This window comes from Durotheca rogersii, assembly GCF_024521655.1.
Source record: "Durotheca rogersii strain YMJ 92031201 chromosome Unknown GGS23scaffold_16, whole genome shotgun sequence".
Classification (NCBI taxonomy): Eukaryota; Fungi; Ascomycota; class Sordariomycetes; order Xylariales; family Xylariaceae; genus Durotheca; species Durotheca rogersii.
Genome location: NW_026251247.1, coordinates 524,492 through 544,867, shown reverse-complemented (window position 1 = coordinate 544,867; position 20,376 = coordinate 524,492). Strand labels below are relative to the sequence as shown.

The 20,376-nt window shown below is 57.9% G+C and overlaps 6 protein-coding genes across 6 annotated transcripts; 1 reads left to right on the top strand and 5 right to left on the bottom strand.

Moving 5' to 3' along the window:
• Positions 1 to 861: 861 nt before the first annotated feature.
• Positions 862 to 7,420, bottom strand: GGS23DRAFT_598224 (uncharacterized protein; the record flags this gene model as incomplete). Its single annotated transcript, XM_051518738.1, has 2 exons — positions 862 to 1,129; positions 1,209 to 7,420. 2 exons carry the CDS (start codon positions 7,418 to 7,420, stop codon positions 862 to 864), a joined length of 6,480 nt encoding a protein of 2,159 aa, XP_051370533.1.
• A 1,474-nt stretch (positions 7,421 to 8,894) lies between these two features.
• On the bottom strand, positions 8,895 to 10,182 carry GGS23DRAFT_575092 (ubiquinol-cytochrome C reductase). The gene is made up of 5 exons (XM_051516777.1): positions 9,993 to 10,182; positions 9,903 to 9,922; positions 9,776 to 9,841; positions 9,667 to 9,715; positions 8,895 to 9,603 (listed from the first exon to the last, which is right to left on the bottom strand). Exons 1-5 carry the CDS (start codon positions 9,993 to 9,995, stop codon positions 9,559 to 9,561), a joined length of 183 nt encoding a protein of 60 aa, XP_051370532.1. The 5' UTR covers positions 9,996 to 10,182; the 3' UTR covers positions 8,895 to 9,558.
• A 185-nt stretch (positions 10,183 to 10,367) lies between these two features.
• On the top strand, positions 10,368 to 11,456 carry GGS23DRAFT_133014 (uncharacterized protein). The gene has a single exon (XM_051511192.1). It carries the CDS (start codon positions 10,763 to 10,765, stop codon positions 11,354 to 11,356), a length of 594 nt encoding a protein of 197 aa, XP_051370531.1. The 5' UTR covers positions 10,368 to 10,762; the 3' UTR covers positions 11,357 to 11,456.
• Positions 11,457 to 12,552: 1,096 nt separating this feature from the next.
• Positions 12,553 to 14,314, bottom strand: GGS23DRAFT_606058 (MFS general substrate transporter; the record flags this gene model as incomplete). The annotated part of the gene is made up of 2 exons (XM_051519860.1): positions 12,553 to 14,015; positions 14,086 to 14,314. 2 exons carry the CDS (start codon positions 14,312 to 14,314, stop codon positions 12,553 to 12,555), a joined length of 1,692 nt encoding a protein of 563 aa, XP_051370530.1.
• A 906-nt stretch (positions 14,315 to 15,220) lies between these two features.
• GGS23DRAFT_133144 (uncharacterized protein) lies at positions 15,221 to 15,782 on the bottom strand. Its single transcript, XM_051511193.1, has 2 exons — positions 15,417 to 15,782; positions 15,221 to 15,242 (listed from the first exon to the last, which is right to left on the bottom strand). Exon 1 carries the CDS (start codon positions 15,698 to 15,700, stop codon positions 15,470 to 15,472), a length of 231 nt encoding a protein of 76 aa, XP_051370529.1. The 5' UTR covers positions 15,701 to 15,782; the 3' UTR covers positions 15,221 to 15,242; positions 15,417 to 15,469.
• Positions 15,783 to 16,495: 713 nt separating this feature from the next.
• Positions 16,496 to 18,461, bottom strand: GGS23DRAFT_611418 (SUN-domain-containing protein; the record flags this gene model as incomplete). The annotated part of the gene is made up of 2 exons (XM_051520408.1): positions 16,602 to 18,461; positions 16,496 to 16,546 (listed from the first exon to the last, which is right to left on the bottom strand). The coding sequence occupies exons 1-2, from the start codon at positions 17,802 to 17,804 to the stop codon at positions 16,496 to 16,498; spliced, it is 1,254 nt and encodes a 417-aa protein (XP_051370528.1). The 5' UTR covers positions 17,805 to 18,461.
• Between the last annotated feature and the right edge of the window lie 1,915 nt (positions 18,462 to 20,376).

Genomic DNA, 20,376 nt, shown 5'->3' with positions numbered 1-20,376 from the left:
AACAGAGGCAGCAACCAGCTGCGCGGGGACGGGGCGGCAGAGCGCTAGGTAGACAGATGGACGGGTAGAAGGGCCCGGGGCAAACCGGTGAACCTGCCCACACGCGCGGCCGGGGACTGGCGTCCAGGATCTCTAGGGAGCGGCTGACGGATGGGACGAGCGTCATCACTACTACTAGCAAACTAACAGCAGCCCGACCGTGCGCAGACACATACGCGGGCCAAGCCGGGCCCCCAGAGCCTCGTCGACTTCTACGGGGCGGGGCCGGCCGTGCCGGGTCACGTCCCCGGCGCTCTCGACGAGAGGCAGGTAGATAGACGGACAGACAGGCAGGCAGGCAGGCAGTACCTATGTATAGCGGCACGCGTGCGTAGAGCAACGCGGCGGCGCGAGGGAAACAAGTGCTTGCGATAATTCATATACAGGACAGACCTCGTGTGTTTCCTTTCCTCCTCCTCCCCCCGGGCCCGGTTTCCTTTTCCCTCTTGCGGCGTGGTCGGGGAGAAGGGAGAGCTAAAGCTAGCTAGCTAGCTAGCTAGCTCTCTCGGCTCCCCTCCCGGCGCCGTCGAGCAAGACGGCGAGAATAGCGGGAAGGAGAGGGAGGAGGGGTGGAGGGGTGGAGAGGGGACAGAAACCATACATACATACAATATCCGCGACGCCGTTGCCGATTCTCACTAGTGCGATACACTCCTTTCCTTTCTCCCCTCTGTCTTTCTTTCTTTCTGCCTGACCATCCTCCTCTACGGCTGTATATCTACCTCCTCTCGGCTTTCCCATATGCACCGAGTTGGCCGCCCCCCCACCCGTCTCATTCCCGCCCGTTGTTCTGCTACCCTAGGCCCCTAGCTCAGTCTCGACTCAGATAGTCTCCCACCCGCCGTTGTTGATATCCGCCTCTAGCTTCCTGCTGATGAAGCTGGGGATCCCGTGGCTGAGCCACATGTTGCGCATCATGGAGTCGTAGCGCTTCTGGTTGAGGAAGAGCTGCCGCCCGTGCCGCAGTCCGGTGTCTACCTCGCCGTATTTGTCGATGTACGGTGCGTTGCTGAAACTGCCCGACGTGCGGTGCAGGTAGAATATGGTGCACTTGCGGATGTTGATGAACAGCCCGATGTTGCCCTGGCACCTGATGAAAAGTTACACGTGTTAGCAGAGGTAATCGGGTAAATTTTACATCTTGGCTGAGAAAACTGTCTGTAACGTACTTGAACAGCATGTGTTGCTGCGCGCCCCCGATCCTCATCGTAGGCTTGTCTGGCCCCGGTTCTTGATATTCCATCAGGCAACACATGGTCTGCCCGCAGAAAATATCCCCACACAGGAGGCAGACGATGGCGTCTGCCAAATCTTTCCCAGTCTTCGGGCACCTTCGTCTGGCGCACTCCTCGATCAGAGTGTCGAAGTTCTTGGGTAGACCGACAAGCTCGAAGATTCCAGGATGGCTTAGGCGGGCGGAGCTAGGCAGCGCCTCAGCGAGATCTCTGCCTCCGGCCATGGGCCAAGTTATTTGGTGGCGAAGCCAGCCGTCAACGGTAGCTTGTGTTCGTGCTGGCCAGCCAAACTGGGCGCTTAGGGACGTCAGGGATGTGCACATCTCGTCGAAAGATGGCAGTCTCAGGGCGGCTGTCAGGCGGGTGAGTTCGTCTGCCTCGGGCACAGGCGAAATGTGATTGTTGAAGTCGACGCCATGATGAACGTGGAGGAGGACCGTCACCTTTCGCAAGAACACTAGCGCGTACTTCTTGACAAAAGAATGGAGGCTCTCTAAGCTGTTCAGAACTGGTTGGTCGAATCCTAAGTTAGGTAGGTCTTCGAGCGGGAGTGAGTCGTGGTGGACGTTCATCCAAGCTACGGCAATGTAATGAAAGAAGTTGGCAAAGTTACCCATCGCAGGGTCTTCCACATTCCGGTTGCTCCTGTACTCGAGCCACTTGGATATCGGGAGGTTTCTAGAGATGTGATACACGACTTTAACTATCTCGGCGAGGTAGCAAAGTCGAACCAGATGCATCGGGTCCACGTTTTGCGCGACGGAGAGGCCAAACATAGACTCGCATAAGAAGATGAAGATATCCTGGTCTAGTAATGGCGGATGTTCGTCATACAGCTGGCGGCCCACCCCTCTCTCCTGGGCGAAGTGCTGCGATACAAAGAGCTGGCAATGCTGGCGTTCGCTAGCTTTCCGGAACTCCTTCTCGATCTGGTTGTCCCCTGCAGACCGAAGGCCCCCGACTGCGATGTAAGACGAAACCGTCTCGGAAAGAATTCGAAGCTGGACGAGAAGTTGCTCCGGCATCCTTTCGATTAGCGTCATACCGTACTGGGCTTCGAGGCCACGCTGTTGGATCTCGGCCGCAGAGATCGAGAAGCCAACCGATCGCGTCAACGTGCCGCTAGCATATAATTCGTCATCCCTATTGTCGATGGTGCAGATTGGTGCCGCTAGTTTATTCTTGCGGAGTGTGTCGCGTAGGCGCCGATAGATCGACATGAGCTCCTTGTCGCCAGATTGGGTCTCTGGCGGGGAATGTGACCGGATGCTAGACCCAGGGGTAGTCATGAGAGAGAAAGTATCACCGGCGGACGAAGGCACTGACGGCGCAGACCGTATGCTGGCGGGATCCCAAACGTTGACGGACACCGAGCTGGCGCCGACTCTATCGAGCAAGCTTGTAGGCATTTTCACCCGTAGGTAATTGACGAACGCAGCTTGGGCCTGATCGTGTGTCACTGCTGCCGTATAATGGAGCCCGCTCGAGTACGCATCCACGAAGGAGGAAAAGTCGGAGTCAGACTGTACAATCCCGGGGTAAGACTCTTCTTTGCCGTCCCAGGTGATAGGGAGGAAGGCATTGCCGAGGGCCTTGCAGAGAGGACACACGAACTCTAGGCGCTCCAGAGATTCGGGGTGATGGCGAGCAATTTGGTGTCCGTGCCGGCGGGTGGTTGCGTCAATGTACACATCGAAGCAGCTGAAGTGCATTATGTGACCGCATCCCACCGATACGGGCCCCGACCGCGAGAGCTTGGCCGGAAAGCCCCTGCCAAGCCCTTGCTTCTCAGAGAGGAACGTGTGTCCCTGTGCGTTGATCTTTTCCACCATCTCTCTATTCTCGTGCGCGAGGCCAAACGGGCGTATCGACTCGGCCGAACGATCCAGGCTCGCCGGCGTGCTCGCCGCTTCTCTAACGAAGTCGGGGTCTTGGAGATCGGTCTGCCGGAGTATCTTGCTCTCGGTAAAGAGCGCAAACGTTCCGTAGAGGCGGCCGTCGTCGGTATCTTCTTGGCAGAGTATGCAGGTGCCCTTCGGGTATTTCCAAAAGTTCTTTTGCTCCTCCGCGGGCTTGTCGTCGTCCATGTCGTCCCACTCTTCCTCGCCCCAATCAACGTCGCCTTGCATTTCGAGGAAGCTTTTCTGCTGTTGCTGGAACTGCGCCATGACCTTGGCTTGTCGATCTAGTGCCGCCTTCTTCTTCCGTTCGCGCTCCTCTTCGGCGTTGTGGGTGCTTGCCGGAGAGGCCGTGTCGATCCGATCCAAGGGTATGCCCAGTAGCGAGTACGCTATATCGAATTGGATCGGATATCTCTGCCTCATCCTCTTCAGAATCAGGCCGATCTTGGCATGGCAGGCTTTGAACTCCTCTTTGGTCGACATCATGTCCAGGAGAGAAACGATAGTCTTTCGCGTAGGGGCATCCTGCATGAAATTGCTGCGAGCCTGTACGCTCAAGGCAATATACACGAAAGATCCTTTACGAGCCACGTACTCGCCCTCGCCTGCCTGATCCTCGGAAATTGCGATGAGAATCAGATGCAACACGACTTGCAAGAACGTCTCTATTCTAGTAAACGGAACTTTGGGCGTCAGCTTAGCAGCGACAAGGGGGTATAGGAGGCAGTAGTAGATAATCTGCGCAAACATCCCCGTCCTAGTAAATTGTCCCAGTTCTACAAAGGCACCGGACTCTATCGGCCGCAGCTTGGGCTCGTAGACGATTTCCTCAACCGGCTTCCCCGTCTTTTTAGCCATCCACTTGCGGTAGGCGGTCTCCGATTCCTCTCGCTGATTTTTATTGTAGTGGGCAATGTACGGGTCGATATCCTCGATGAAATGCGGCTTGAGTTCGAATGTGCCCACGTCCGAGACGCCCTCGGGAGCCTTAAACGTTGCGACCTCGTCTAGGACACGTTGGAAATCCTCCTGCTCGTGGAATTTCTCGGGAAGCTTGCCGGATATCTCGCTGAAAGATAGAGGCCGGAAGCAAAGGACGTGAGTGATATCCCGACGCATCGCCATCAGGTACGTCTGCTGCTCGTCCTGGACGGGGATAAGGGAAGTTCGGTCGCTCAGCAAGACGATGAGAAAGTGGATCATGTCCTCGACAACGTCCAGGTGCTGGATCTCGTCCTGAGCAGTCGAAGTAACCTCGAACAATCCCTTGACCCAGCTTTCCATCCCGAAACGATCGACAATTGAGGCGAGGACGCGGCTCGGGTTGCAAACTACCATCGCGGTCTGGAGTAGGAAGATGTCCCGGGCGTGGGTGACGTCTCTGTGGAGGATGTTCTTGTAGGTCCCCGCCTGATGCCGTAGGCTGATGCCGTTGCGCACCCACATTCCAGCTTTGATCTGGGCGAGCCAGGTACAGACCCTTAAGGGATAGTCGAATGCGGCCATGAGATAATCCTCAGGACCGTAGTCGCGCCTGGGCATGATCTTCCGACCCATCAACCTGGGCTTCATCTTGAGCTCCTGCAGACTGAAGCTCAAGATCGACCTCATCTGTTGCGGGGACATGTGCTTCCCGCATTCGATTAGCCACGACAGCGTGTAATGTAGTGCGTGATGGAAGCTGATGGGCTGTTCCTCGACGTTGAATTTGACCACTTCGAATTTCGTGCTTTCGCCAGCAAACTCGAAGTCGCTCAGAGCTTTGAATCGCACCTCATCCTTGATCTCGGCCTGGGTGAACCTCGCACGCTCGGCTCCAATCGAGTTGAGGATAACGCTCTTGGCCGTAGTTCTGATCGCTTTCGACAGATACAGCGAATCCTGCTCCGAGAGGTTGCGGAAAGAGCCGGACAGAAGCCTGCAAAGCCTGTTTATCTCGCGCGTCATCAACGAGGCGCCGATCCAGCTGTCGGTCTCATATTCTACATGCTCGCCGACCGCCCGGACGTTCGGGCAGATGCCCTGATGAAGCTTTACGAGGTCGAGAAATTGCATCAAATATCTCTCTTCGGTTCTCATGCGCTCCTGGACGTGGGGTGAGCCGAGGAGGAACTTCAGATCGACGTAGAAATGATACATCCGCCTGTTCGTCACCGAACCCGAGTCGAAGCCAAGCACGGCACTCGAGGAGACCTCCCACGGGTGTCCAACTTGCCGAGTGGTCAGGAAGGTATAAAGGATGGCCGTGAGGGTTGTCAGGAAATTGCCCCTCTCCACGACTTCGGCCGTGATAGAAGGCGTGGTCAGCATCTGCAGAGATATGTTGATGATGGAGTGATCTGGTTCCCGGTCCCCGATTAGGTAGAGCTGGGCCAAGGTCGTATATAGAGCCGCGAACCGAAGGCCTAGGACCCTCTTGAATTCGGGGATGGTAACGACCGTAGAGATGTACAGCGAGCGCAGGTCGTTGCGAACCTTCTTCCACATCCTCAGATCAAAGAGGATCAGCCAGTCGAGCCGGACTCGTTGGAAAACATCCTCGAAGGGGTGTACGCTATCGCGTTCCATGTAGGCCGCCGGCGTTTCGACCCAGTACCGTCCCGGCCGCGGAGGACCAGACCTGCCTGCCCTGGATAGGCCCGGCGTTTTGGGGATTTCGAGGTTCGCTTTCGCATACACGGTTTGGGCGATTAACGGCTCGGCGGTATCCGAGTCCGACGGTGTGAGGTCTCTGTCTCGCGGCGCTCGTCGCGGTGCCGGCGGAGGTGGCGGAGGCGGCGGAGGCGGCGGATACCCAGCTATCGTGGCTTCTTCTTCCTCGAGAGACTCGACCGCAGGCCCCATCCACTCCGGCACGTTTGCATCTACGTTTGGGTCGGGGCGCGCATCTACCATCATAACATCATCGTCATCATCCTCATCGTCGTCATTGTCCTCATCCCCGCTCGAGGGAGTTCGGTTACCACCATCCATATCTTCGTCGTCGTCGTCGTCGTCATCTTCGTCGCCGTCGGAATCGAGGAATTCGTTCAGGGTGGTTGTGTTACCGGCCTCGGCAAGAAACCTTGCCCGTTGTATGAATATGGTGGCCGTATGGGCCTCCAGGGGGTCGTACTCGAGCCTTGCTTCGTCCTCGAGGCCATCCTTCCCGGGCATGGCATGCGTCCCGGGGCTTCCTTTTCGCCAAGGCTTCAGGAGCTCCTCGCAGACGACCATGCGGAGGATATTATGGTCGCTGCCCACGACGCAGCCCGAGATATCATTCAGCCAATCGATCATGGTGCCACACATCTGCTCCCGGAACGTATCCCGCGAGGACCGGATGGTGACGGTGATCTTGATGTGCTCCAGGATGGTGGCACATCGCAGGAGCTTCTCGATGTTGGTGTCGTATTTCAAGATACTCCGGCCAATCGAGTCTGTCTCCACGGCTCGGTTGTAGCCTTCCTTGGAGGTGGTGCTACATGCTCGCGCGACTTGGTCTTGGACTTCCTTCACCGTATGCTTCTCGTCGTTCCAGAGCAGCAAGGCGTACTCCTCGGGGGAGTCGACGTCCCCACCGCAGTAGGTCGACGCGAGCCGGGACATCTTCTCGTCCTGCTCGATAGACTCCTTCGTCTTTGGCTGCCGAAGCTGCTCGGGGGCGCAGGAGATGACGTCGCAGATGAAGTCGAGGACGCGGGAGATGGTCATGCGAATGTTGGAGACGACCTCTTCGGGGAGCCCGGCAATCTCCTTGCCCTTCCCTTTCGACCGGTCCTCCTCGCGCTCGCTGTGGATGGTGCAGAACATGGGAGTCTTCCAAGCCTCGGGGTCGCCACAGTCGCAGCAGCCGCTGTTGCCCGGGGAGATGGACACCCTCACCATGTGGCCCGTGTGATCGGTGGCGTTGAAGCACTTGCTGCAGAGGCAGCAGGTCTCATCGGTGCTACACGTCTTGCAGCCATAAGAGGCCTCGCCGGCTCTGAATATGTGGCCGCAGGCCTTGCCCCGGGCAGCCTCGGTGTATTCGGCGCCCTCGACAGCGCCCTGGGCCTCTCTGAGCTTCAAGGCGCTCTTGGGGGTAAGCTTACCGTCCGGGAAGAACAACCGCATGTGCTCGGGGCGGCCACCGGCCATGGACCAAAAGAGGTTGTATAAGAGATCTCGGCAGGCGGACTCATCGTATCGGTACCCATAGCGTCTCGGCAGCTCTATCAGGTGCTGGCAGAGCTGCAGCTCTTGCGTAGACATTCCGGTGTCCATGGTTAGGCTCGACGAGTTATCATTATTAGCGTCAGGTGGTCTCGCGGGTGCGAACAGTCGGGGGCCAGCGATCGGATTCCGAAGGAGGAAAGGAAGAATGGTGCGGGCCCGCCTCGAAGCGGTGGACTCGACTTTCAGCGAGGCAAGGTCGGTGGCGACAGGTGTGGGGAGCTGTGCCGTTTCTCTACCTTAGACGTCGGTATGTGGCGTGCCGTGTGCTCAAGACGGGAGGGGGTTGGTAGGTTAATATTACCTATGCGAGGGCGGGCGGATGTACGAGGTACGAGGGGTGCGTGCACGCGCGCGGCTTCGGGTTGGGTATATATGGCTGCGATAAGACGGACAGGGCCGTCTAATGTAGGATGAAAGAGAGAGCGAGAGACTCGAGGGGCCGGCTTTATAGGAGCGTCAGGACAAGGCGAGCTCGGCAGGCTGGCGGAGGTTGGGAAGCGGTTTGTGGTGTCAAGTTGTGAGCTGGGACGAAGCGGCCTGACGGGTTGAACTGACCTGACGAGTGACTTGGTGTTCCCAATAAGGTACCTACATCTCCCCCTCCAACGCCCCCAGTTTCGCAGAGGTCCCTTATCGCGACGGCGATAAGGTGGTGGTGAGGTCAGGCTTCCTGCAGCCAGTCGTCACACCCTGCTTAGTTCGCCTCTCCAACTTCGCAAGTCATAGCCCGCAGAGGAGAGGCACGCGCCCGGTACGCACTCGGTGCACTCGGCATGGGTTAGGCATGGGGTAGGGCAGCGCAGGGCAGCGCAGGGCAGCGCACCGCGGCCGCTCTCGCAGTCCGCTCCAGTCCGCTCCCAGTGCCGCAACCTCGCTACCTCCCCAACTAGGGAGGTCACACAGGCATCCTGTACCACCTACGGCCGCTCTGTTACCCGCGCTACGCTCCCGTGCGCTACGCTCCGTATGCTACCCCGTCCGCCCGGAGGCAGACGCCGCGTCAACCTGGGTTGCATCCTGCTCCTACGGTGCCCTGTGCCTCTGGAGGTGCTGAGATTGCCGTTGATGACTCAGGCACCCCACGCCCGCGATTGGACCCGGTCGCGATACGATTCCCTCCACGTCCCTGTCCACTTCGTACAAAGGGAGGGATGGAGGGATGTCGGTACGCCGCCCTCGAGGGCCCCCCCAAGGATCCTATCTACCCCTCCTAGCCCGGTATGAGGCAAGATAGGCAGATAACCCATCTTGCTACACCTATAATTAGGTACCTACCTAACCTACCTTAACCTACCACCTAGGTAGGTACCTACCTCCTGTGGAGGGTAAGGGAACTTGTATGTAGCGTGATGTACATTACGTAACTTACTTATACCTGCTATAGGCACCTAACCGGATATTAAGTACCTTAGGTAGGCAGGTAGACACATACGATAACCTTAGGTACCTACCTAGGTATCCTGCATGCACGCATAGCGTCCACGCAAGATGTCCGGTGCCCGAAATACCAAATAATAATAATAACTAATGATAATAACAATACTACCCAGTTAACTTAGGCGGCCTTCTGTGCCACCTAACATCACCTCTATACCCCCCTCCCCCGCGGAAGTCAAGTCAAGGCCGTTCGTGCATACGCACCTAGGGGTAGGTAAGTAGGTAGGTAGGCTGGCCGACCGGCATGCGACTTATCAACGGGTAGATATCTCTCCCCCCCCTTCCCCCCTCATGTGTCAGCAGCCTCGGCGGTTCGTCTCCAAGACCTAGGTAGGTCTCTAGGAGGTGAGCGAGAAAGGCCGGGTGCTAGATTTCTAATGCCGCCGCTGCTTACAAACGACGCCGGCCATGATGAAGCCTCCGAGCCTACATGCGTAGCGTAGGATCTCGTACGAGTGCAGAATTTACTCCAGGAGTTTACCCATATCGATCATCACCACAGGCAGGTTACGTCCGGGGTGCAATGCCCCTAGATACGGTCTATCAAATCACTATCGCGGGCGGGGACGGGCGTACATCATCCATGCAGATTGGCGTGGGCTGCGTCATATTCTTCTTCCGCCGGTAACATACAGTCGTGCAGTTTTTGATTTTCCCGCAGTGCGCAATCCCGCCGTCGTCGACCGCCGCTGACTTCTGCGCTGCCCCTTATCTCCCCGTTTCCCACCTCACGGCTCGACCGGCGTCATCTATTCCTCGTCGACGTATCGGGACCGGATGTCCTTCCATTGTCGCTTTCTGCATGTGAGTAGACGGCCGTCTCGGGGGCTAGGCGCCCTAGCAATGGACACACATACCCCTTTGTTGATGTTATCCCAGATCCTGTTCATGGTGCTGTCGTATATCCTGTTGTCACCCCCCGTCAGCAGCTGCACCCTGTCGCGTGGAATATCTCAGGCCGCGCACGTCTCGAAGGCGAAGGCCGAGACGAACACGACGCCGAGCATAGTGTAGTTGTTTCGGAAGATAGCGCTGCGCGAGAAACGGTCAGTCCCACGGGGCCAGTGGCCGCGGCATCGAAGTGACGACTTGCTTGTAAATCGGACGGCCGGCCTGCTGCGCGGTTAGTTCATGTGCGCCGTCGCCATCATACCAGCGGTCAAGACAGGACGTAGGCCCATACCATGGCGAATTCTGTGCGAGCGCGTACGCAGATACGAAGGGCGTGGGAGAGAGCTCGAGGCACGGTAAGAAGGGAGGATTGCAGTCGTTGTCGCCAAAGCAAGGCTTCTTTTTCTCGTATGAGGTGGGAAGACGGAATGGGAGGGAGGAAGATGGGTGGAAGGGGCAGCACCAAGTACCCAAGTACCTTTTTCACCAACAAATCCCATAGCATTGAGAATAGCGGGCCGTGATTGGCTGCGATTGTCTCCGACTCCCGATCCGCCGATGAAGGAAATGGAGCAAGCTGTCAGGTACTACGTATCTATGTACTCAGGTACCTGAAGAGGTGCCACCCGAGGTGCATATTGCTGTGTACCATGTACAGGTATCTCATACCTACGCGAGGTGGGGCCGTTTGCCAACACGCCTGGTACCTCTCTTCTCTAAGGTTCCTATCCGACCGCCGGCTGGCCCCGTCGACGATTAGGCTTCAAAGTATCTACCTCCCCCATCTTTTCCGTGGCTGATGCCAACAACCAAGACCTACCTTCTACTTACCTAACTTACCTCCTACACGGCGCACCGCCGTGCCCTGCCCGCCTCTCGAACCTCGCCATCTCCCCGTCCACCAGTCTCCCTGGTTCTACATAGAACCTCTGAATTTAGACGCGGCGAATCCGTCCATTTCCGCCCGGCGAGAACAAACGAGCGCGGGAACTCCCTCCCCATCCCGCGTCGACCCAAGTCCCGCCCCTCCTCCCTCCCTCCCTCCCTCGTGACTCGCCTGCCATGCCCTCCGAGCCGTCAACCTCGGGCATCGTCACTGACGAGAACAGCGGCGAGCGCCACATCCCAGAGTCGGTGCGCGCGGACGGCACGACGCGCAAGGCAATCAAGATCCGGCCTGGGTACCGGCCGCCGGAGGACGTCGAGCTGTACAAGAACCGGACGGCGGAGTCGTTCCGCAACCGGGGCAAGGGCGGGGGCGTGCCGGGCGCCGAGGGCCTGCGGGACGCGAAGCCGGCGCAGCACGCGGCGGAAAGCGCCGCCAGCAGCAAGAACGCGAAGCGCCGCGAGGCCCGGCGCAAGGCCAAGTCGGCCGCGGGGGCCTCGGCCGACGGGGAGGACAAGAACACCGAGGACGCTGCTACCCCCGCCCCTGTCGACCCCGCCGTCGAGCGCGAGAAGAAGGCCCGCAACCTGCGCAAGAAGCTGAAGCAGGCGCGCGACCTGAAGAGCAAGAAGGAGGGCGGCGAGGCGCTGCTGCCGGAGCAGATCGCCAAGGTGATCAAGATAAACGAGCTCGTGCGCGAGCTCGAGGCCCTCGGGTTCGACGTCGACGACGAGGAGCCGAAGCCGCCGGCCGCGACGAAGGAGGGGTGAGGCGTCTTGCCTCGTCTATTCTCCTTTTTTTCAATCAATAAAAAAGAACTCTTTCCCCCGCACACAGCCGAGAAAGGGGGAGAGGGGAAGGAGAGGGAGAGAGTGAGAGAGAGAGAGACAAACGGAAACGGGAATACTGTCAGGAACCAGTACCTCCCGACTGGGGGCCACTGCGCCGCGCGCTCGCCGCCGCGCCACGTATGCAGGTGTCCCCTCCGCCGAGGGGGAAACAGCCGCGCCGCCTCGGCGCACACGTACTAGCGACGAACGGCCCGACGCCAGCACCAACAGGGCTGCCCTACCCCGCGAGCCCAGCAAACCGGCACGGGCGGGCCGCGGCGCCGAGCGTTTATTCCCCCCTCCCCCCCGGAAACGCCGGCGCGAGGCCGAGGGCGGCAGAGAGAGAGAGGGGGGGGGAAGCAGCGGGCCCGTGTGAAAAGGCCTCCGCGGAGGGAACTACTTGCGTCCTTGCGGGCGGACAGCGACTAGACAGGGGGGACCGGGGGCCAGGCAGTTCGGGTATAGAAGGCGGCTGTGGTGGCATAGCATAGGGACAGCGTCTTCGGCGCCGCGGGTAGAGAGGCCTGCTGAGGAGAAACATGGCGCGAATTTAGAGAAGAAATAAAAAGCTTATAAATGCTTTGCTTGCTCCGAGAAAGTCATTCGTCGTAGCGAGCGCTTCCTGGTTGCCTTTCTCATGGAACCGGAGTTAAAGGTCGCAGGATATAGAGGGGCCACTGTATACTGAGGCTACTGGCCCGCTCGAGGGGCTTCGCGTGCAATCGTAACGAGCTCCCCGAGCCGACATGTGGTAACAACCCACGGATTAACCCGGTTACGTCCATTCCCACTCGTCTTACCTCTACCTGCATAGATATCTACACGCACGCAGCTACGCATAGGTAGGTAAGCTACCTAACAGTCGTCCCATGCTAGCCCGCCTTCCAACCTACCCCTTCTCCAGACCACGAGAAATACGTAACGCCAAGAGACGTATACCTACGTTATCGGTATGTGAAGGGGAATATCATGCTGCGTAAGGATCCAGAAAAGAGAAACCCATTCCCACTCACCTTGTCTGCCTCGAAACTGATCGGACACTATCGTACCAACGAGTGGTTTGCTGCGCGGTACCCGGACCGAGACAGAGATCGAGAAGGAAAAGAAAGAGAAGAGCAAAGAAGGACGGGCCCTAGCTAGCGGAAGCCGCGTCCCTCACGTGCCCTCCTCTTGGCCCGGAGGCGCGCGGCCTGCGCGGCCACATACCCGACGAGGCACAGGCCGACGACGAGGCCCACGGCGAGCAGGAGGAGGTTGACGGGGACGGGGTCGCCGGCGGAGGCGCGGTGGCGGAGGAGGTCGAGGGCGCTCTGGCTGAGGTTGAAGAGGCCGGCGAGGCAGATGACGGCGCCGTAGACGCGGCCGAAGGTGGCGAAGCCGAACACCTTGGCGCTGTAGTCGCTGACCGCGGTGTAGTAGAAGGGGCGATACGCGACGAACAGGCCGACGCCGGCGTACGCCGCCCGCGCGTCCGGCAGCACGCCGAGCACGCCGATCAGCGCCGCGAGGCCGACGAGCGCGGCCAGCACCGTCACCGTGCTCGTCCGGTCCAGCACCGCCCCCGTCAGCGGGACGGACGCGATCCCGCCCAGCGGCAGCGCGACGTCGAAGAAGTGGTTGAGCGCGGCCGCCTCCGCCTCCGACCCGAAGATCACCTCGTACTGCTCCCGGACGGTGGCCACGAAGTAGTTGATCCGCGTCATCTGCACGATGGTGAACAGGCAGATCAGCACGAACCACGGCGAACAGATCTGCTCCCGCGCCGAGCGGTTATGCATGACGCCCCATACGCCGCTTCTGTCGTTCTTGGCCTCCTCCTCGCGGGCCTGCTTGTCTACGTCTGTCTTGTTGGGGCCTAGCAGCTCTTCTATGCCGCGCACGACACTCTCACGCTGCTCCTCGCGCAAGAGCGCGGTATGCTCGTCGACCTGATCGTCGCTGTGGGCAGCGACGTCTATAGTAGAGGGACCGTTGAACGCGGGCGCTTCGATCTCTTCGATCATTTCCCCCACCGTCTTGTACGAGTGCTTGGGGAGGAGCGTGAGTTGGAACACCAGTATTATTAGTGGCACCGCGAGGTAGGCGAGGAAAAATTGGTGGTGCCCGAAGGAGCCCTCGGTTCTTTCGTAGATAATACGATAGACAAGAAAGAGGGCACTCGACGCATCGAACGCTCCTGTCAGGAGCGCTAGGATCAACCCCGAGTGACGGGGGAAGGCGTTGGATAGCTGGAAGGAGGATATATAGGTAAAAGGTCCACCCAGAGCGAGGAACAAGTAGCCAACGATAAACGCATCGAAGGGGAGGTGCTTCGCGAAGGACACGGAGAGCGCACCAGTGCTAAGGAATATCGCACCGAGAATTCCGCAGACCCGGGGGCCGTAATAGTCGAGGATAGCACCAACAAGTAGGGCGGCAACGTTGGTGGTGACGGCAGCGACGGTAAACATAAGATTGAGACGGATTTCTACACATGCGTCTTCGCCTTTGCAGGTTTCCCGATATGCACCCTCGTCCTTAAGGACTGGTTTTAAAGCGGCATATCCGAACACTATGCCAGAGGCGAGAAGACAAATTATGACCGCAGCCACGACCTGGACTGGACATCGGGCCCGGGTATCAGTATCCTACCTGACGTAGACCTCGACAGAGCCGGGGCGAGCACTCACGTATTCGTTTCCACTGAGGGACCTCGAAGGCGCCGACCGGCTGGGTGAGATGCTGATCTTGGTCGTCATCGAAGACGGGATGCCACGACTCCGGGAGGGGATTGAATGTGAGTTTACGAGCTCTCTCGGAGGCGACCGCGGAAGACACAGAGCCCCGGGGGGACCGCCGCTGACTCTCGCCGGGAACGTTGACGAAGGTCTCGAGGGAGGCGACACGCTGGAGCGACATGGCTTCGAGGCCCTCGCCGCGGTGGAAACGACTTGGGTATATATGAAGGACGCCGGGCTGGAGGTCAGGTAAGAGAGGGGAGATGGAGGGGAGGGGGGCAGAGCCCACTAAGACGTTTTGCGTGCGCCGAAGTGGGAAAAAACGCCACCGCAGCTCTCACAGGAGCGTCTCCGAGACAGGGAGGGTCGGCAGACTTATAGTTGGGAAATCGAGTTTGGGGCGCGATAACCAACTCAACTCTAACCCTAGGCGAGGGCGGCGAGCAGCCGAAAGCAGATCAATGGCAGCCAACCCCCCGAAGCTCCAAAGGTACCAAGAGGAGGAGGTCCGAGTCAGTACCGACGAACTGACCTTAGCTGTAATACACCTCGGGACAGCGGGGGCACGAACAGTAGTCCCACCCAGCCAGCAGCGATACTCATGTCCCGGCGCACAATACTCGTCTACGATGTAGAGGGACGCGGACGAGCGAGCGCAGCCCAAGGACGGATGGGCGAAGCGTCGGCGACTGTTCACAGTCTCAAGAACGCGCCTCCGATTACGAGGATAGCTTGGCGATTCTAGCGCCTGGTAGCGCGCAATAGCGCGTAGATAAGAGCGCCATAGCGGACAAGGGTATCGCCGTGTGTGAGTACGGCGCGTGGAGGCGACGTAAGGAGACGATAAGTCTCGTCTAGACCTGGGGTGGCTCTGCGGAGACGAAGACGAGGATGGATCGATCCAACCCAGCCGATTCCCCTCCGAGATTTGCCCGTCTCGTAGGTAAATCGTTCTGGCGGTTTGGCATAGGCAACATATAGGTACTACCTACCGACCAGGTAGGCAGGTATACAAGTAGGTATATGCACAGATAAATTCAACGAGTACAGGCATATATAGACTTCTTTTTCTTCTTCAATAGGTAACTCTGGTTAGATGCCGCCGGCTTCTTCCTAGATGCGGTGTTCTTACATCAGAACCTTAGCCCAACACCTGGGAACAGGAGGGGAGGAGTACCCACACGTGTATATCTACGTTAGATACTTACCTCCAGCATATTAGGATATGAGCCTCAAACCAGCGGGGTAAGACGGGGAAAAGAAGAGGCAAGGGAAGCACACACATGTCTGGCGGTGTAATGTCAACACCCTTAGGTGCCACAGTAGCCCGGCCGGCTTATTCCAGTTGCAGGTGTCTCACTCTCCCACCCCAATAAGTCCGTACGTAGAGGGCTCGACATCCCTGCACCTCTCCCGTCCTCCTCAGCCTTGGTACTGCACGCCAAAGACGGTGTGTGTTACGTGTGTTACGCAGGCGGCTCCCTCCTGTCTTCAGATAGGCAGCACCGACAAGGCGAGAGAAAAAGGCACCCGATCCGGCGAGAACGCCGTAGGTTAAGACCATCATCTACGGGCACGGTTTCATCTGGCTGGCCGCTCATCGCTACGACGCGGAGAAGATTTAAAAAGTGAATTTGCGTATAGCAACGAAAAAGCCGCGCCGACCGGGCTCGGCCCCGGCGATCAGATAGATAGATATCCGCCGCCTCCCCCGGTCGCCGCGGCTTCTCGGGGCACGAATCATAAAAAGAAGGGTACTGGGGACGGCGCAGAATGACAAATGGAATTGGATAAAAAAAAACTTGCTGGTCGACGTTGATGCGCGATTAGCTCTAATCCGGCGGCAGAGCGCTCCTTTCTAACCCAGCCGCCGTGCTGGTGCCGGTGCAGCTGCTCCCCACCTCTCTTCTCTAGCTTCGCCTCGACCCAACGTACGCGCCGCGGCTCTCCCATCCAACTCGGCCTATTTTGTACTCGCCTAGAATCGCGGCTCTCCTTTCCTCTCCGCACCCGCGCGGATACGGGTCGTCGGCACGTCCACGGCTATATTGCATCAAACATCGACTCGGAGACCCGCCACCCAGATATTCTCGCGAAACGCCCCCGTGCCTTCGATGCCCATGCAAGCCACGTTTGACGCGCGGTTAAATACGAAAAGAGATGCTTGCTACCACGTATCCGCGATGCCACAAGTATACACAATAAAAATTAGGTTGTTCCTCATGCCGTCGCATGACGAGCGGGCCTGATAGTCCGTCCCCGTGGAGTGAAAGATGAAAAAAAGTCCATTAGAAAGCAGTAGGTATAGTTATCCAAACCCGAGCCTGATCGCAAAAATCAACCTCCGCACCGCCCTCGTCCGCTAGGCATCGCTGAACTTAACCACGGCCTTGCCACCCTTGGGGATGGTAGTCTGAGCAGGTTAGCAAAAGCACACAAACACCCACGGCAGGCGAGGCAAAACTTACGGTGCATCCATTCTCGCCGATGGCGTACTCGCCGTTCTTGAAGTAGCAGGGGATGCTGACGTCGCCGAGAATCTCGATATTCATGCGGGGCTTCGCGACACTCGTGGGCTTGTTCGGGAAGATGGAGATGTACGTGTTGCCGTCTGCGGCTTCGCCGACACCGATGATGGTAGGGGCCCAGTTGCCGCACTCGTCGTGGTCCTGGTCGCAGTCCCACACGCAACCGTCCTCGACCGACACGCCGGGCTGGTTAACATAATACTGCAGAGTCGTGTCCTTGCCGTCCCACTTGTAGTATTGGGCAGACTGGACATTGGCCAAGGCACGGGTCGAGCCGGGCTGGGCGTCAACCGGGATCACCATGGACTCGCTACCGGGGTAATCAGTTCGGCAGATGGCGACGTTCTTCTTCATGTCGTTCTGGATGGTGATGCCGCTGACGCCAGGCTCGCATAGCTTCTTGTACGACGGCCGGCTGAGTTCGAGGTAACCATCGGCATTGCAGAGCAGACCACCGACGGACTGGAGGGTGGCCCCCTGAGCCGCGGGCCACTGAGTCTTCACATAGCCCTCGGGGCAGGCGTACGAGTAAAAGCCGCTCTTCTGCGCCATTCCGGCCACACCGGTCTCGATAAAGCTGATCGCCAGGTCGCCCAGCTTATAGTCGGGGGTGAACTGGAGGCCGCTCCAGCCGCCGAGGCCGAGCCAAGGGAGCGCGACCGCACCGTAATCGGAGGGGAAGGTGCTGCACTTAATCTTACCGCTGGGGAAATCAGCGTCGATGCCGGTGGCACCGGTGCTGTAGTCGGTGCTCGACGAAGTCGGAACGGGGGCGGCAGACGATGACGTGGTCGGCGGGACCGAGGAAGAGGTTGTGACCTTCTGGATGAAGACAGCATCGGCCTTGGACGAGGTGCTGGTGACGGCGGGGGGAGGAGGTGGGGTGAAAGTGGGCGTGGTCTCGCCGACGACGATGAAAAGACCCTTCTCCAAGCCAGCCTTGGCCTCCTCCGGGGACACCGGCTCATCGCCTAGCACGTACTGGGTGACGGTAGCGGGAACATAGGTGGTCTCGACATCGCGCTTCTCGACCGGCGACCTGTCGTTCTTCTTGTGGTGATGGTGGATGTGGTGATGAGGCTGGGCGGCGGCGCCGGCAGCAAAAGACGCCGCAATGGCAACATTCACAATTGAAGATCTCATATCGATTGGGAGGCGGAGGCCACTCTTTTGATCGACAGTCGCTCAGGCTTGGCGAGATTAGAATTGGCGGTGGTGATCCAAGATCGCAGTTCTGCAGGAAAGCATCCTATTAGCCCAATTGGTCGAAGCTGGAGAGAGCTCACGGTTAACGTGAGAGTCCCCGCATCTCGAGGAACGGGAGGCCGAGGTGTAAAGAGCGAGGCCATCGCGAAACACTGCTCCCGCTATTATATATATACACATAGTGTGTATACCCGTGTGTGCATCTGTGTATATGCACCATGAAGCAGAGGGCATTCAGCACAAGGCGGTGTACGTTTCGCCAATGCCGGTGCCCAAGCGACTTGCGGTGGTTATAGAGAGGTGTCTGTGTGTATGTATGTATCCGCATCCCTACTTACCGGTCGCGATGTGTTCGGTTCCTTGCGGCTCGGAGGGTGTGGTCTCAACGGCGTGTCTTTTGACGGAGAGATTGTCTGGTGCTTCTAGTTCGTAACGGACGTAACGAGCGTGGTTCGCGGTTCCAAATGAATGTGGTAGAGAGCGTTCAGACTCTCAGTTGGACGGAGGACACGGCGCGAGGGTGGATTGTGTAAGGAGGAGAACAGACAAAAGACGAAGGGGGGGGAGGAAAAGGGTGAAATTAATTGTTTGCAAGCAGACCAGCGTTTAGGGGGGATGGCAGGCAGGGCCTGGCTGGCAGGATGGACACCCCCCTCTACAGGGAGCTGCCCGCTTGTCCAGGAACGGGTCGACGGCGGATCCTGTCGCCGAGCCTTGTACGAGATGCGTCCAGCTGGCTAACCCGAACGGGCAGCAGTGGTGCGGTTAGCGTGCTGGCGGGTGGCCGTCGAGAGCCAACGCCTGATCGGTGCCGCCTACCGCTGCAAGGTACTGTAAAAGGTACTGCAACGATACTGCAAGGTACGGCGCTATTTTAATTCTCGCTGAAATTGCTATCAGTTGGAAGGTAACCTGGCCGAGGGATGTGTGTGTGTATGTGTGTATGTGTGTGTGTGTGGCCGATGTTGAAGTTGGGCACCTCTCAAGTTGCCTTCCTCTACACGTACTCATCAGTCTTTGCTCAGAGTACCTCTCCAAATGACATCCGTCCATATCATTCTCATCGTCACCCGTTCTCATCAAGACATTACCTACCTCTAGGCCCTCGTCCGCGAGCCAGAGGCAAAGACCCTATCCAGTTTCCCAGGGCCATCTTTGGCACCGCCTCCTGCCCAGAGTTATAGGCTTCCGCTAGCGAGTTCCGCTCAAAGCGACGATACGTCACATATGTGCCCGTTCCGGCGAAGGGGCAGGGAAGCCAGACGCATCGCTACCAACCCAACCGGTCAGGAACAACAAAGGCAGGATAATAGCGGGAGTCTTGCATTCCTCTCGATTCACCACCTCCCCCCCCGGGCATATTTACCTTCATTCCTCTTCCGTTCCGATATGGCAGGAGACCACCAAACAGGTATACACGCATGTATATATCTGTCGAATTTCTGTTGTTATATATACACCATAGTCTTCTCCTCTGCATCCCGTCATCATCATCCTCAGCATTGGCCTCCCTCCTCCCACTACTTTCCCCGACCCTCAAAACGAACAAAACGTGCCATCTCTCTCGATTTGGCCCTGGATGCGACGCGTGCGTCTCTGAACTGCCACATGACAACTTCCGTAACAATCTGCCTCCCATGGATACGTACCGACGTAGGTTGCGAACGGTACTGATCCTGACTGCCCCTCCGCTGTCTAGCCCAATCCCGGATGGCTCGCAGCCGGCCAGCAACGATCAGCACGAGAAGAGGCTGTGTGGCGGACACACAAACTAGTACATAATAAAAGTAACACCCGCTCCGTGGGGATTCTGGGCTAAATATTAAAAAAAAATTCCAAGAAAAAGGACGAAGAGAAGAAGAAAAAAACCCCGATCCAGATCTCCCTAGGCACATGCCACATGGGGGTAGGTTGTGTGTCCATTCCCCTGACTTTAATTGCTGCAATTTCAGGGTCGGCGACCGGGGGCATCCATTGGCTGGCGTTGTTCCTAAATCTCGACCTACACCCGGTGTGTACGTGTTATGTCTACTAATACTGAATACAATATTCGCTACTAGGTAATTCACATATATATACCTATCACACACGCGCATTGACATTGGATAGGAGGTATCAGATAGGTAACACTGTGTATGGAGCATACAATATGAATCAACCGGCATCTAATATTACCTATATGTATATACCTCATCATCATTCATGTATGCAAACGACCGACGATGATGGATGATGTACACGTACATATATGGGTACATACCTGCCTAGGTAATGTAATGGCTCCCCCTCCTATTGATCTCCTGCTCGATTTGGCTCTCCGCTACGCGATCGACTTCGCGCGATGATCCTCATTCCACACCGTCACGAACCCATCCGCGTCCCGCCCTCTCTGCTGCTTCTCCCCTCTGCCTCGGTATACGTACACACGCACATCCGCGCGCGATTCTCCAGATCGGCAGAACCAAGGCACGGTCGCATCTAGCGTCCCTTAGCGTCGGTAGGTCCGCCC

Bases quoted from the DNA above. Each gene is read 5' to 3' on its own strand.
- GGS23DRAFT_575092 (XM_051516777.1), bottom strand. The intron at 9,842-9,902 runs GCAAGTCGTCAC...TTTCTCGCGCAG, and splicing joins GCCGGCCGTCCGATTTACAA to CGCTATCTTCCGAAACAACT. The intron at 9,716-9,775 runs GTGCGCGGCCTG...GGGTGACAACAG, and splicing joins TCGGCCTTCGCCTTCGAGAC to GATATACGACAGCACCATGA.
- GGS23DRAFT_133014 (XM_051511192.1), top strand. From the start codon at position 10,763: ATGCCCTCCGAGCCGTCAACCTCGGGCATCGTCACTGACGAGAACAGC.
- GGS23DRAFT_133144 (XM_051511193.1), bottom strand. From the start codon at position 15,700: ATGATGGTCTTAACCTACGGCGTTCTCGCCGGATCGGGTGCCTTTTTC.